Source organism: Abramis brama, assembly GCF_963993115.1.
Source record: "Abramis brama genome assembly, chromosome: 5".
NCBI classification, from domain to species: Eukaryota; Metazoa; Chordata; class Actinopteri; order Cypriniformes; family Leuciscidae; genus Abramis; species Abramis brama.
Genome location: NC_139967.1, coordinates 16,745,299 through 16,761,483, shown reverse-complemented (window position 1 = coordinate 16,761,483; position 16,185 = coordinate 16,745,299). Strand labels below are relative to the sequence as shown.

General features: G+C 37.5%; 1 protein-coding gene across 1 annotated transcript in view; it reads right to left on the bottom strand.

Annotated features, from left to right (window-relative positions):
- Window positions 1-12,938: 12,938 nt before the first annotated feature.
- zmat4a (zinc finger, matrin-type 4a) overlaps window positions 12,939-16,185 on the bottom strand; it is a 137,872-nt gene continuing 134,625 nt past the window's right edge. The window contains exon 7 of the mRNA XM_084115302.1: window positions 12,939-13,709. Within this exon, the coding sequence (XP_083971428.1) occupies window positions 13,673-13,709 (37 nt within the window). The 3' untranslated portion in view covers window positions 12,939-13,672. The remainder of the gene's footprint in view (window positions 13,710-16,185) is intronic.

Below are 16,185 nucleotides of genomic sequence, written 5' to 3'. Positions count from 1 at the left end.
TAAATAAAAATACACAAACCAAACATAAACTAATTAAACTTAAACAAAGAAAAATAAATTACATACAAAATACGCAAAAATGAGCACAAGACAAAAATAAAGAAATCTAAATTAAAATTCGAAACAAACCAAAAGACACATCAAAATAAAACAAACATGCCACGATCGGCCGCACACACACTCAAAGAGCAGAACAAGTCAGCGAGGAAACAGCCGCGCTTCCACGTTAATTCGCACACTGCGGCGAGGAATCGTCCCAGCTCGCTGTTATGCAAGTTCAAGTTCGCTCCAACGAAAAGACGACAAAACTAAGCCCAGGCAAGACAGCAGTGCGTTACGTCAACAGACGCGCATCTCTTCCCGCAATATAGAGGTGAAACCCTTGCTCTCGTCACTCAAATCTGTCGAACATGAAACAGAAAAAATTACTAATAAAACAATAAAAGGGACAAACCACGCGAATGGCTCTCATACATACCGGAAACGTTCTCAGCGCAGCACTATGCGTGTTCGCTGGCCTCAACATACCGCCGGTTGCTCGTCAATGAACTACACAGACTCAAAATAGTAAATACACATTCCATTGATGAAAATCCTCAAAACAGACGTAGGTTACCAACCTCAAAGCCCGGGGCAGACTGTGCACGGCCGCACAGAGCCGAGACAGCACTTCATACTCTCCATTCATAAATGGCGGCCTCCGTAAAGGGGCGGTACGGGTGTCGACGACGTATCCCAAGTGACAAACAACCTCCCCATTTTATACCATGACACCAGACTGTTGATAGGTTCAATGGTTTCACATGACACTGGCCAATAATCAACACAGATACACTTCACCCTGCTACATTCCACCCCCACATTATGAATCGTCGCCCCGACGATTAGTCCCCAGCCCCAAGAGACTCACCTCTGCCGTGGGTCCCAGCAAACACTAAGGGGGAACCTTATTATGAGTCTTCTTGCCATGACGGCTATACAACGAAAAACACAAATGAGATACTTGTTACAAGTACTCTGCCATGACGGCCACACGACGAGGAACAAGTGATACACAAGTTCTCAGCTACGACAGCTACACAAGAAACACGAATGAGATACTTGTTACAAGTACTCTGCCATGGCGGCTATACGACGAGGAACAAGTGATACACAAGTTCTCAGCTATGACAGCTACACAACGGGAAACACGAGACACTGGTTACAGTGCTCTGCCATGACGGCTATACGACGAGGAACAAGTGATACACAAGTTCTCAGCTATGACAGCTACACAACGGGAAACACGAGACACTGGTTAGTGCTCTGCCATGACGGCCACACAACGGGAAACACGAGACACTGGTTAGTGCTCTGCCATGACGGCCACACAACGGGAAACACGAGACACTGGTTACAGTGCTCTGCCATGACGGCTATACGATGAGGAACAAGTGATACACAAGTTCTCAGCTATGACAGCTACACAACGGGAAACACGAGACACTGGTTACAGTGCTCTGCCATGACGGCTATACGACGAGGAACAAGTGATACACAAGTTCTCAGCTATGACAGCTACACAACGGGAAACACGAGACACTGGTTAGTGCTCTGCCATGACGGCCACACAACGGGAAACACGAGACACTGGTTACAGTGCTCTGCCATGACGGCTATACGATGAGGAACAAGTGATACACAAGTTCTCAGCTATGACAGCTACACAACGAGAAACACGAGACACTGGTTACAGTGCTCTGCCATGACGGCCACACAACGGGAAACACGAGACACTGATTACAGTGCTCTGCCATGACGGCTACATATGACTGAGAACAGCCAAATAATTCCCGCAATGCAAATATAACTAGTGCAATCCCCCCGTTCAACACTAGGGCGAAGCCTAATCTCTTCCCATGCTTCCATTGCTACACACTTACCACATGCAGAGGGAGTCACCAACAGAGGGGACTTACAAACACACTGCTGCCTTGCCTTTAGAAAAAAAAGAAAAGAGAAAACAAGGAAAAAAAAGAGAAAAAAAGAAAAACAAAAAGAAATTAAACTTCAAACATACAATGTACCAACAGTAAAAAAATATATAAAATATTGCCTCAAGTAGCCTACTCCCAGACCCACTTCTCAAAATAAGCTCACCCAAAATATGGAAACCCTGCCGACACTACGCCAAATGTAGCCAGTGGCGTCAGGTACTGAGGGAACTGTATGAAACTATTATATAACGTTCGACTACGCCACCCGGTATATACCGGGAACTATCAGCCCCAAATCAGGGAGCGCACAGGTTCGTTACCAAAAGAAATGGGTAAGCAGAGAGATAGGCCAGGGAATATCAATGATGAGGCAGTTTTATTCAAATACAAAATTTAAAACTATCAATACATTAATCTATCAAGGGCTCAATATTCACATGTCAAAAAGAAAAGGAAAACAAACACCACTTTACAAAACTTCAAAATAAAGAAATAAATACAAAAATACAAATACACAAGAAAGCTTAATTAGGAGGGAGATGGCCTGCTGTGACCCTCAATTCACACAACACACTTAATATCCACACACACCCGCTCTGGTGAAGTCAGGTCACTCAAACACAGCACTCAATGTAAACCCCGTTAAACAGCAGCTATAAACCCCTCCTCAATACACTTTCTTCGTCACGTTGTTTACGAGAAAAAAAGAAAGGACACCGTCAGTTCACAAACATTAAATAAATAAAAATACACAAACCAAACATAAACTAATTAAACTTAAACAAAGAAAAATAAATTACATACAAAATACGCAAAAATGAGCACAAGACAAAAATAAAGAAATCTAAATTAAAATTCGAAACAAACCAAAAGACACATCAAAATAAAACAAACATGCCACGATCGGCCGCACACACACTCAAAGAGCAGAACAAGTCAGCGAGGAAACAGCCGCGCTTCCACGTTAATTCGCACACTGCGGCGAGGAATCGTCCCAGCTCGCTGTTATGCAAGTTCAAGTTCGCTCCAACGAAAAGACGACAAAACTAAGCCCAGGCAAGACAGCAGTGCGTTACGTCAACAGACGCGCATCTCTTCCCGCAATATAGAGGTGAAACCCTTGCTCTCGTCACTCAAATCTGTCGAACATGAAACAGAAAAAATTACTAATAAAACAATAAAAGGGACAAACCACGCGAATGGCTCTCATACATACCGGAAACGTTCTCAGCGCAGCACTATGCGTGTTCGCTGGCCTCAACATACCGCCGGTTGCTCGTCAATGAACTACACAGACTCAAAATAGTAAATACACATTCCATTGATGAAAATCCTCAAAACAGACGTAGGTTACCAACCTCAAAGCCCGGGGCAGACTGTGCACGGCCGCACAGAGCCGAGACAGCACTTCATACTCTCCATTCATAAATGGCGGCCTCCGTAAAGGGGCGGTACGGGTGTCGACGACGTATCCCAAGTGACAAACAACCTCCCCATTTTATACCATGACACCAGACTGTTGATAGGTTCAATGGTTTCACATGACACTGGCCAATAATCAACACAGATACACTTCACCCTGCTACACACCTGATATTTGCTCTTCTCCACTGTATGAAAGAGTCTAAAAAACTAAATTTGTGCAAACTCATTTTTTTTCCCATGTCCACTACAATGGACACCAGGACTGAAGCAACAGAAAAATTCTTCATATATAAAAGAAATATGACCTATAGTTTAAACACAGTATGTGAACTAGCATTGAAGAGTTTGAAAAGAACACATACCGTAATAATGAGCAATGCAATAAGAATGTAGAAAAAATGTAAGATGATAGAATAAGTCTCAAAACACTTATTTGATTTTTTTTTTTTTTTTGTCAGTTATACATTGGTAAATATATGTGTGTATAATATATGTCTGGGGTGTTTGTGTGTACTAGCTGATTTTGATAAATATATGATTGTGTGCATATAGCATCAAGGCATCAGTGTGTGTATTTGTGTGGTGTGTGTGTGTGTGTGTTGCTGTGTATGCACTCATTTCACATTCGCTGTTGCTGTTTTTCACTAAAACTAATGAAAAACTTCACTAAAATTCACTAAAACTAATTATAAAAACATAAAATCTTATTGTGGCTATCAAAACCATGTGGTGTCGATTCCAATGGCCGCATGGCTTTTGTCTCTTTGTGTGAACATTTTTAGAGTGATATCTTGTGAGTGTAGCCTAAGTATAATTGTTGACCACTTGGTGGCAATGTCCCCAAACTGCTCAATGCCAAGAAATAAACATTAGCCTATTGCCCTCACTAAAATGTCTGTCTTCCCAAAGTTAGACAGATTTTCCAGAAAATGCTGCTTTATGCCACACCACGACGAATATGTTGAAACTACAGAAAGGTGTTATGGTTTGTCTTTGTTTGTTCACTTTAAGCCTAGAACACACACCAAGCCGACGGTCGGCCGTGGTGCAGTTTTTGTGCGTCGGCCGACTAAGTTTTCTCAGTGTAAGACAACTGTGTAATCCGCACGGTTCCGCACAGTCGGCTGAAATTGGTCCTCATAGGCTTTTTTTCGGCTGATTCGACATGTTGAGTCGGCGTCGGGCCGTCGGTGAGAAAGAGAACTCTTGGCTGAACCTTAGTGAAGGAGTCACTGCACGAGAATAATAGCAAAACAGTGAGCAAAGAATTCAAAACGGTACAGATAGAAGGCTGTTATACGTCATCTTACCTGAGTGTTCCTTGCCGAATTTTTCAATATTAACATGAGCGGAGTGGAATAAAGAAAGTGTTTTGAATCTGCTTAGGCCTAGCATTATGTCTATTTCTAGGTTGGTTTTCAGTCTGTTAATTGGTTCAGTTCTCTCCCTGTATGTTTAACAAACTGAATATAATTTAATCGTAAAACTTACAGACAATGCTTTCTACAGAGGAATTATGACCAATAGCAAATATAAAACATTAATAAATGATCCAGAACAAACATAAACAGTCTTTTTTTTTTCTTTTTTTTTTTGATTTCTTGTGAATAAAATAAATCAGATTTCTCATCACAAAGTTAAACCACAGATGCTACATCTCATTCAATCACTAGCCTAGCCTACTTTTATCTGAGTGTTGTTTACATAACTTTTTTTCTTTCTGGGCACATATGAATAATGTGCTCTGTTGCTAAACTCTAAAAACAGAAACAGTTAAGGCCACAAGAGGGCTTTCCATGACCACTATTTGCACATTGTCTTGCAGATTCCCTTTTCACATTGTGAAATAACTCTTCATTGTTAGTAACAATTAATACAGTGTGTGTGTGTGTGTGCGGTGTGTGTTATTGCATAATGGTGTTACAGCTCGAATAGGTTGACAACAGTGAGCATTCTGAGCAATAAGTTCTGCTACATTTTCTGAGGACACCTCAGTGTTTACAGTAAAATAGTATATACTGTATGAAGAGTTCAGATGCAAAAGCCTCTAAGTTCCATCTGAAATTTTCTTCTAGAATGATCATTTTTATCAAGCTCGCATATTTAAGTTCAGCAATTTTGCTTAAATGGCAATGAAAATAACCTATTAATTGTCATTTAAGTGAAATTACTGAACTTAAATATACAAGCTTGATAAAAATCATTCTAGAAGAAAATTTCAGATGGCACTTAGAGGCTTTTGCATCTGAATATATATGTATATAGTCTATATCTCTATATATGTATATGACAATGTGACAATGACAATGTTTTAAGCTTTCATCTTTTAAATCTTTCCTTTTTGCAAAAGAAAAGTGGATGCATAAGTTTGTTTAATTTCTTAGTCTGTTTTTGTTTTATGCATTTCCCTCCAGTCAATGATGAAAGGAAACTTCTATAGAAAGAGGGAAAGAGAAGAGCAGACATTGCATGTGATTTGTTTAGTCTTCTCTCTTTTAAGTTTTATAGAGATGAAGTGATGGAGATCTCATCTCTCAGATGTCAGGATGATGTAATTGCTTTTAAACTTATTAATATGATGTCTGCGGCTTGTTTTATTCATAATACAGTCCAAACGTCTCATTCACTGTCTATGTGTGTATCTGTTAAAAGTGACTTATTGTTTAGCCGACTTGATCTGTTTTATATGATATGGCTTACCATGTATCTCTATTTTATTGCATAGCTTATACTGTATAGCCTATATGGAGTGCATTCCAGTGTGTATTCCGTCTGTGAGGACAATGAGTTGGCATTCAAATGTTTGCACACTGCAGATGTAAGAACGTTTGCATTCATACAACAGTGATTGTGCTGGGGATAAATGATCAGCTCCAGCCACAACAAATGGCATGATTGGCACATGTGACTCTTTTAGGTTGTGGATCTGTGTTTAATTTGCAGCCTCTAACTGCATCACCACTTTAAATGGATGAACATTTGCTGTGTGTATTTCTGCTGATATTACCTCAATGATCTGCTTCCCCCATTGTCAGTGCTTCTGATGAGTATCCAAGGCTTTTCTGGTGAGTTAAATCTTCCGCAAGACTGATTCCTTAGTGACTGGTTCAAAGCTGCTGACATACCAGGCTTTTGTTTTCCACTCACTGCACAGTGCCTGCTCCAGGCACCCATATTAAACCCAATTAAACCACAATTTCTCAAGCTAATTTGAGCAGGGCACTCAGCAGAAAGCTGTAATAGGACAGTGGAGGCATATTTTTTTTTTTTTTTTTTTTTTTTTTTTGCTTTTGATGTTCTTGCATGTGGCTGTACGTCTTCTTTACGATTTCTGCTGATGTAGATGTTATTGAAGTTCCAGTTTCAGCATCCTGTATGACTCAAGTGCTATTTTCCCTTTACTTAGATTCTACAATCTGGAGAAGAGGTTCTTGACCTCCGATTAAACGGATTTCTGTGCATATCTTCTACCTCTGGATATGAAACATGAGCATACACTGTAAAAAATTTGCTGTAGTTTTGCAGCTGTTTGCCAGTAACTTACTGTAGATTTAAATCGATGTTATTTACTGGCAACAGTTTGCTCAAAGTTAAATGAACATTAAACATTAACAAGTCTTTGTCTTTACAGAATAAAACTATAAAATAACAACATAATGCAAAGCATTCTGGGAACCAGAAATCTTCATCAACCTTTTTCTGTTTTTTTTCCTTCAGATTTTGGTTCCCAGAATGCTTTGCATGAGGCTGTTATTTTAGTTTTATTCTGTAAAGATAAAGACTTGTTAATGTTTAATGTTCATTTAACTTTGAACAAACTGTTGCCAGTAAATAACAGCAATTTAAATCTACAGTAAGTTACTGGCAAGTAGCTGCCAATAATACTGTAATTTCTACAGATTTTTTTAACAGTGTACCTTATACACCAACTCTGTACCACAGTAATAAAATGGGCCTTCTTACAGTATAAGAAAATATATAAGAAATATATAAAATAATAAACCAGGTTTTATATTTATTTTTCAGATTTTAGGAAAATCTGATCCTTTAAGAAAAAAGAAAAAAACTAATAGCCTTCATACTTCAGTGGCTCAAGGCTAATTTCCCAAAGCTTGTCATTCTGTCTCACTCTCTGTCTGTGTCTCTCCCATGACCTGTCCATGACAGGCAAGATCTCTTTGGTGGACAGCCAAAAGAGAAAGAGAAAGAAGAGCCTGGAGTATGCCGACATGTTATTGTTCATCCTGGCCAGGGAACAAGGTTGAGGAAGGCTGCAATTCCCTGCCTGCCAAAAGGCTTTGACCAACAACCCACACCCTGTCAGCCGTTTCCTGTTACTTAATAATAAAAACTGGCCCAATTGCCAAAACACTAGTTTGGACAAACAGACAATAGGGCCTCTGTCATATGGTTGTTCATCACCTAAACACCTTTGTTTGACACTCCCACTAATATTACAGACCTGTACCAGGTCAAATACTGGCAGAGGTTATTTATGACCAGTTGCACAGGAAAAAAACATATAAGCAACATATGAATTAAACCCTCTATACACAAAGGACTGCATACTTTTCCTCTTACTTATTTTTCACATTCTAAAGTTCCAATCACAAAAGTGACGAAAACAGATGAAATTGATGCCAAAATAGGAAAAAAGTTTAATGCTTTATATTTCAGTATAATTTGAGGTATTTTAATGGTTTGAATTATTTTATTTGTATTCCAAGCTTTAATATATTCTAGTTTTAGTTATAGTTAAGGAATCCACTGAGGAACCAAGAGAACAACAGTTTAGAGTTCCTTCTAAATTAAGCAAGATCTCACACTTGTGTCCATACAATCTCAGGAAGCACCGCATTAGCTCAGTGTGTCTGCCACTTCTCGTAAAGCAAACAAAAATGAATACAGTAAACTATACCACAATGTTTAAAAAGAAATTCTCTGCCCATGTAAATGCTTTCCTGTTTGGACAACAGTATGAGGAGAGCAACTGCAGGGCCCTCAGCGATAGGCTCGTGCTAATCTCACATTGGCAACAGGAGTCCAGGTTTACTCATGGCTAATGAGGATCATTTGGAGAATGTTTGTCAGTGTGACCGCACTATGACGCAGTTTGCTCTCAAAACACTCTGCGTTTGTGACTGTGACAATCTGTAACATCTGTGTGAGTTTCCCGTTTGTAATGTAAGAGCACAAATTCATAATGATTTTTTTTTTAAGAGTGGGCCAAACTATTTTCAAAGTCAACACATGCTTTATCTAAGTTGTATTTGGGCATGCTTCCGTTCTCCCACGTTTATACTGTCATGGGGACAGTGGCTCACAGAGACCAGATACCATGACGACGCTCTTCAGTAACCATATACAGTGTAAACACTGCTGGTAGTGTTTACAACACAATGAGTCTCCAAAGCAGTGATAAGAAACAGTGGCAGTTATGATGTACCACAGATTTATTTTTTTTATTTTTATAAATTCACTTTATAATACTTCCACAATTTATATATAGATTTTTTTTAAAAGTGCATAATTGAAAATTTTTTTTTTTTTTATGTTATGATACACACCGTTCAAAAGTTAGTAGGCTACACTTTTCTTTTTTTAAAGAAATTAATACTTTTTTTATTCAGCACAGATGTTTTAAATTGATCAAAAGTCACAGTAAAGACATTTTATAATGTTACAAATGATTTATATTTCAATAAATGCTGTTCTTTTGAACTTTCTATTCACCAAAGAATCCAGAAAAACAATGTAACTGAGTTTCCACAAAAATATTAAGCAGCACAACTGTTTTCAACATTGATAATAATAATAAGAAGAATAAATGTTTCCTTGAGAACAAAATTAGCATATTAGAATGATTTCTGATGGATCATGTGACCTACCTCTTACTGTGACATAGGCAAAATACATTCTTTTTTCAGGGTTCAGGGTTTTTTTTTTTTAGACACATAAGGGTATGATACTGATATGATTACCCATTGACTTGACTACGTTATCAACCAGCTAATAATGTGTTACACACATTACTAATTGTGTAATGTTACACAAACCATGTTTCCGTTCATCATCTCAGAGTCAGACAGCTGCCTTCTAAAAATCAGCATCCTTAGAAACACTTGGAACATCATAGAATGTCAGTGGAGAAAGGTATAGTTCATCATGACATCGTAATATACATAATTCACTCGCTATATTGCTAAATCTACACGATTTTTCATACCAACAGAAAAATATACCGGGATAACCTGGCTTCTCTTGAGACTTATCATTCAGTTAATGATATGCTAAAGACCGCCAGCACGGTGATGTGATTGGTTACATGTTTGTGACGTACAGAACAGGGGTGGTTTCAAACTGTTTTTGAGACTGTTTTTGGTAAACTGAAAATACTCAGCAATGGTGTTGACTGATGAATTTGTGCATGGTTTGTCTTAAAGCATATTTAAAACTCCACATATAAAAAAACCCCCTTGATTTTCACCGCAGGGTTGACAGTATTAACTATGACTCAACGACAAATGCTATAAGACTCTATTCTCCGCTCCTCATGAATCATTAGCCTTCATGTATAGCATTTTTCGAGTAAAGAAAAAGCTGTGCTTCTTCAAAGAAGTTCTTTATTTACCCTTGCAAACAAGCAGAGACGGTCCAATCTGAGTTCAGCACTTCATTCACGACAGAGGCGGGGTGGAGTTATGAGGTTTGACCGACAGTTTGAGGTTAAGTCGCAAGTTCTTTTAAATACTTTTTATTGGTTAAATATTTGCAAAACCCACAGACGTAAGGGTGACCAATAGTAATGATTTATGATAAAAATGATGAAATATGGAGATACAAGCTTCTGCCCGACAGCAACAATATTATAATTCATAAAGTAATTCTCGTACAGAGTTTTAGCATTTAAGTGAAATAATAATAATAACAATAATTATTATAATATCAATAATAATAGCCTATATATTTCTCCTCATTGAAATTGTGCCTTTTTAATGACTGTCCTGCACACATTAGCCTTCTATTTTGTCACACTGACTATTGAAATGATTGTCTGTGGTAACTGACAGTGATGTCACAGATGGAGCTTAACCCAGAATATCCCTGTGATACATTGTCATTTGTGAGTACAGTTTGCATGTTGATAAACATACATTATACTTTATGTTAACATTGTTGTTGTTAAATATCCACCTAACTGCTTCATGATCCAGAACAATTATAAACAGCGATCAGAACGCTCAGTACGGGACAAGCGGCTCGTGGTGTGAGATATTCAAGGAAGTGAGGGGCTTCATGGAACAGGATACTGAAACCACCTAGGGAGAGGGAGAGATTGAGTTGCCCCTGCCTGACGCTGTGACCTTAGCAAGCTATGGCTCACAGTGCTAACTCGGACACACGGGGTCCGGCTGTCATCAATCTGACTGTGAGATATCACACTTAATGAAAAGAGTGGTTGAAAGAACAAGAGAGATAGGGAAACAGAAACAGAGGGCAATGCACTGTGAGATAGGGAATGGGTGGTGCCTTAGCCGGTTCTGGCTAGTTTCGTGCGTAATGCTGCCTGGGTGCCTGTGTGGGAGAAGTGCTGATGACTCATGTAATCCTCATGCTCGGGCTTGTCCCTGGATGCTGAGCGTGTGTGTGTGTGTGTGTGGAAGTGTGAGGAAACACAAGCTGTTGCTCTTGGTACTGTGCCAGTGGCCACTATAGTGTGTTCTACCCTTGTTGACCAATTATACACCCTCTCTGGTAGTTATGTGTGGGTTATGCAAACTCTGGGAAAAGAGGATTAATCCATTATTATTATTTTGTTGTCTAAAAATCACTATGGATTATTTCAGAAACATTTGAAGCTTTCTCCAACAGATCCAATAATATGGCTCTCCCTCTAATATTAACTCTGAAATCACCATGAAATCAAAATTGATGCATCTTCTTCTTTGTCCTATAGCGTGTGTCCCATATTTGCACAGGGTCCGCTTTTTCGCATGCCTTTGGCTCGATCCAGGGCATCATCAGGGGCGATATTGACTGCGTGCAATTTTGATTTCATGGTGACTTCAGAGTTAATATGAGAGGGAGAGCCATATTTTATGCATGATGCATGTTCCTGGTTTTATTGTCATTTAATTCATAAGTGCATGTTATTTGAAAATATCTGCACTTTCAGAAAAAAAGCTGTCACTGGGGCGGTACCTTTTCAAAAGGTACACTTTTGTACCTAAAGTGTACATACTAGTACCTAAAAGGAACAAAACCTTTTTAAAAGGTACCGCCCCAGTGACAGCTTTTGTACCATTTTTTTCCTGAGTGTGCAGTCAAAATGTAATAACTCGCTCTTCCACTGAAACAGTAGCATCCATATGATAATTAACCTTTTAGGATCCAATCAATTCCCTCAAAGTAATGAGATAAAAAATGTAATTAGACAAAAAGAAAGTCAAAATTATGAGAGAGCAATAATTATGACATAAGTCAAAATGATGAAAAAACAAATTTTTTTAAAGAGTCTTTTTTATCTTATAATTGTGACATTTTTAAATAATAATTCTGACTTTTTATCTTGTAATTATGATTTAACAAAGCATGATTTTAATGTGGCGGAAATGGGATTGCATTAGTTTCTCTTAGAAATCAGCTGTTTGCTTATTTGGGGGACACTTTTATATTTATTTATTTGAACCATTAAGATTAATAAAAAACAACAACAACAAATATCGAATTCTGAAAGGAGATTGGTTTATAAATGGCCAATCCTATAGGCTTTTTGTTAATAGGCATCCTTCTTTGAGGTTTAGGCATTTTGAGGGTCCAAAAGAGGGAATATGAAGCACTTTAAGAAGATATTGTTCATGTCTGAGAGATATTACCGCCAGTGGCTTTTCTCTCTTAATATGGTCAGGATCCTTCCGGTTCCATAGTCGTTTTGGCCAAGCAAAGACAACAGGAGAATGTGAATGGTATTTGGGCCAAGATTTAGCATGCACCACTGGCGGACTACCAATAGTTCCTTTGGCGTTACATGCTTGTTTAATTGCTTTTTCTTAAGAAGTTGCCTTTCCATGCTGATCGTGGTTTTGCTGTTTATGATGGATTAGGTCAAGACATGAGTGTTTGTTTAAAAAACTGTTAGATGCCAGATCTCTGTCTTTTATTGTGGATCCATGAAGCACAATGCCAAAACTGGGATTGCAAAACACAGCACTTGAGTCCCGGAATCAGGCTGTCATAAAAGACGATTACCGTTAACCTTACATCTTCCTGTAAACGGCCTCCAGCAGGCATTATTAAAAGGTGCCATTTGTAAGTCTGTGAACTAACAAATGCCGAGTTATTAGATTAAGCTGCATAGTTGTGGTTTTGGAATGACTGAGGCCTGTGGTTTGAGTAGTTGTGAAGGTCAATAAGTTCAGTTCCAATTTCCATATACTGTAGTATGACCTGAAATCTGACTTTTAAAAAACACATCTAATAAGTTTAGAGTTGTTTCAATGTCACCGTTGATGAAAGTTTTTGGTAAAAAAAAAAAAAAATGAAAAAAAATGACTTGCTGACTACTTGGACAGTATGTTCAAATGCTGAATCTCTACAAACAGATGCAAATGATACTATTAAAAACAAGTCCTTTAATTAAACTGGAATCTCCTGCCACAGACATTCCCCTGTGGCCAGATTTGACTGCAGTGCCCCGATGCCATTACACAACCACTATTATAGCAACAGTACTAATGTTTCTGAGAATTGTGTCAAAGGTTTGTGTTGCTGATTATATGCATGTTTACATTTTATATATTAGAGTTTATTCAGTTCATAAAATATGACAACACAGTTTTGCAAATAAACAATGAAACCTGTTTTTTGAACATAGGCTAAACAGATTAATCAAAACCATTAAAATGCATGCATATTCAGTTACACTATCATTGTTCATTTTTTCCAAACAAGTTAATACATCAGTCTAAACTTACAGTCTGCACTGAATGGCTGATATGTCATGTCTGAGTTATTGTAGAGAATTGGGTCAACTGAAATTAATTTATGCACCATAAAATATAAAGGCTGCAATAGGTCTCTTTGTTTAAGAAGTGTCTTAATGCATTTTCTTGTTTCAGAATTTTCTCATAGGCAAAAAATAAAACGATGATGACAGCATTACAACATTTGATCAATAATTCATGGTCAGAGTTTAAAAGTTAAATGAAGTTTGGTAATGCAGGTAGGTCTGCTGCAGCACATCAAGTCTTCTGCTCCAGGGACAAATGTTGTCACATCCGACAAGATGAAGACTCGGGTCCCACAGTGCTGAGATAAGCAAAGCATGCAGGAAGGGACGAAAACAAAGCACAACATTGTTTACTTCATACAGCACACTGAGGTAAATGCTTTTTTTTTTTTTAAACATCTTCACAGCTGCTTCCTTTGATTTTTGCCATTCAATAATCCTTACATTCCATTACATTGTGTCACTGTTTGTTTTGTTGCACGATGTCATTCTCTACAGAGATGAAAGCTGCAAGCTTATAAAATATTAAAATAATGAAGTGATGATTCTATACACACAATAAATCTGTGCAGTTTAGCCACAATGAATGTTAATATCTGTTAACATGGCAATCCTGATCTCCATTTAGTCGCATAACGTCATTGCAAACAGCACAGTAAATGAAATGCCTTCATGTGTAAAACTACTTCATTTTCATTTACTTTATTGCTCTGCTTACTTCTCCTCTGCTTTGAAGTTTTATGGGCTTGAAAATGGACAGCAAATAACAGACTGGCAGTGTAGTCGGAAAATGATGGATCTATGGAGACGATTATATTTTAGAAGTTTGTTTATTATTTATTTATTAATTTACATTTTATTTTACATATTATTTGTTCGAGATCAATTTATGGAATTTAAAACATTCAATGTATAATAATACAAGAAGGTATAGTTCATTTTTTTTATGTAAAAACCACATACACTATCATGTATTTGCACAAATTTGTCTCCAATTCAAAGGAGTACAGTAATGTCCGTGTCAGTATGGGTTCTCAGTGTTAAGTGGGTTTACTCTTTTAAATCAGCTATGGCTCCAGGAGTGTGCAGGGGAGGGGACTCTTTATCCTTCAGACAGACCAGCTGACGCGACTTTTGACCTGAGATAAATTTACTTTTCCCATTGTTAGGATTGATAAAGTACACTCAGCTTGTGTTAAAGAGGGCAGGACCAGGCTCTCAATCCAATGCTTCCTTTTCCCTGTCAAAAGGTCATATCGTGCTCTATATGCAAGACTCCGGAGAACGCTCTGCTTATTTTTATGACATGTTCCTGGCGTCTCCTTCTCCACATTTCCCAACCTCCTTGACTCCAGTCATAACTGTGCCAGCCTGAGAAAGACAAGTATCCTGCTTCACGCCAGACTCACAATGAATGCCAAGTAACAGGCATTCCAGAAGATTATTGCAACAATGGCACATTTTTGGGGGGTCTCTGGTGGCCAAATAATATGTCACTACAGAACTTGGTATTTTGGAAATCCCTTTGTCTGACTTGCTTGTTTTCCACCAAGACTGCAATGAAGGTTCAACAGCAAACCAGAAAGAGAGTAAAACAGAGTGCCCGAGAATGTGTGTGTTGTTTTGTTTTACTCAGAAAATGCTCAAATGAGTTCCTAGTTATGTTATCTAAAAAGTCCTCAGCGATTTAGCAATTATCATTCGTTTCCAGCTCAAAAGTAGAAAATGGATATTTATAGTTTTTGTTTTTACTGGAAAGCCTTTAATTGTTTTTTTATTTATTTTTTTTATTCCCAAACCTATCTTAGTTTTACATTATAAAAAAGACACAAATATGAGTTTTACTGGATAGATGGCTATACTATGGGCAATTTCATAATATTATTGTAATAATATTAATGAAATCGGTCTTTTAAACAATCATGTGAATATTACCTAATCCATGACATAGTTATAAAAGAATTTGTTATACAGGTTAATATATTTAATGACTCCTAATTAGAGCACCATTGTGATGACACTATAATTATTCAGAATTCTAAGACAAGAGTCAAGTGAGTTTTGTCACGACAATACAGTACAGTAATTTAAAGTGTTCGCAACAAGAACACTATGTATCAAATGACCATTTAACAACACACTGACACTGTAAACAGTATTTTAAAATTTACAATATCCATCTCCATTTGCATTCAAGTAAACACAAAATACAAATGCAACCAAATGTGAACCCATGTTTTGTTCTCTAGTAAATATAGGCCTAGTTTATTTATTTAATACTAACACTATACTATTCTATCCTATTCTTTTTTTTTTTTAAAAAACTTGCTATGTGTCCTGTAACTGGGACTAGTCACACTGGCATATTGTTGCTCTTTTGTGGGTTTGATTGCTTCTATTGTTCTCATTTTTAAGTCACTTTGGATAAAAGCGTCTGCTAAATGATTAAATGTAAGGATAATTGCTCTAGTTCAAACGTTTGGTGTCTGATTTTTTTCTTCATTTCATTCTTTGATGCATAGAGTTAAAAAACAACAATATTTATTTGACATAGATTTTTTGTAGCAATGTAGAATTATTTGCTCTCATTTTAATGCTGCAATTTAATGTATTCTAAAAATAGTTTATTTAAAAACAATCTTACTGATCCCAAACATTTGAATGGTAGGCCTAGTGTTTTTGTTTTTTTTTTTTTTTTTTTGTTAGTTTGTTTAGGGCGTGAGGTCAAGTCATCTTGCATCGGGCACAAGAATCACCACCAGATTTTAGGATTCC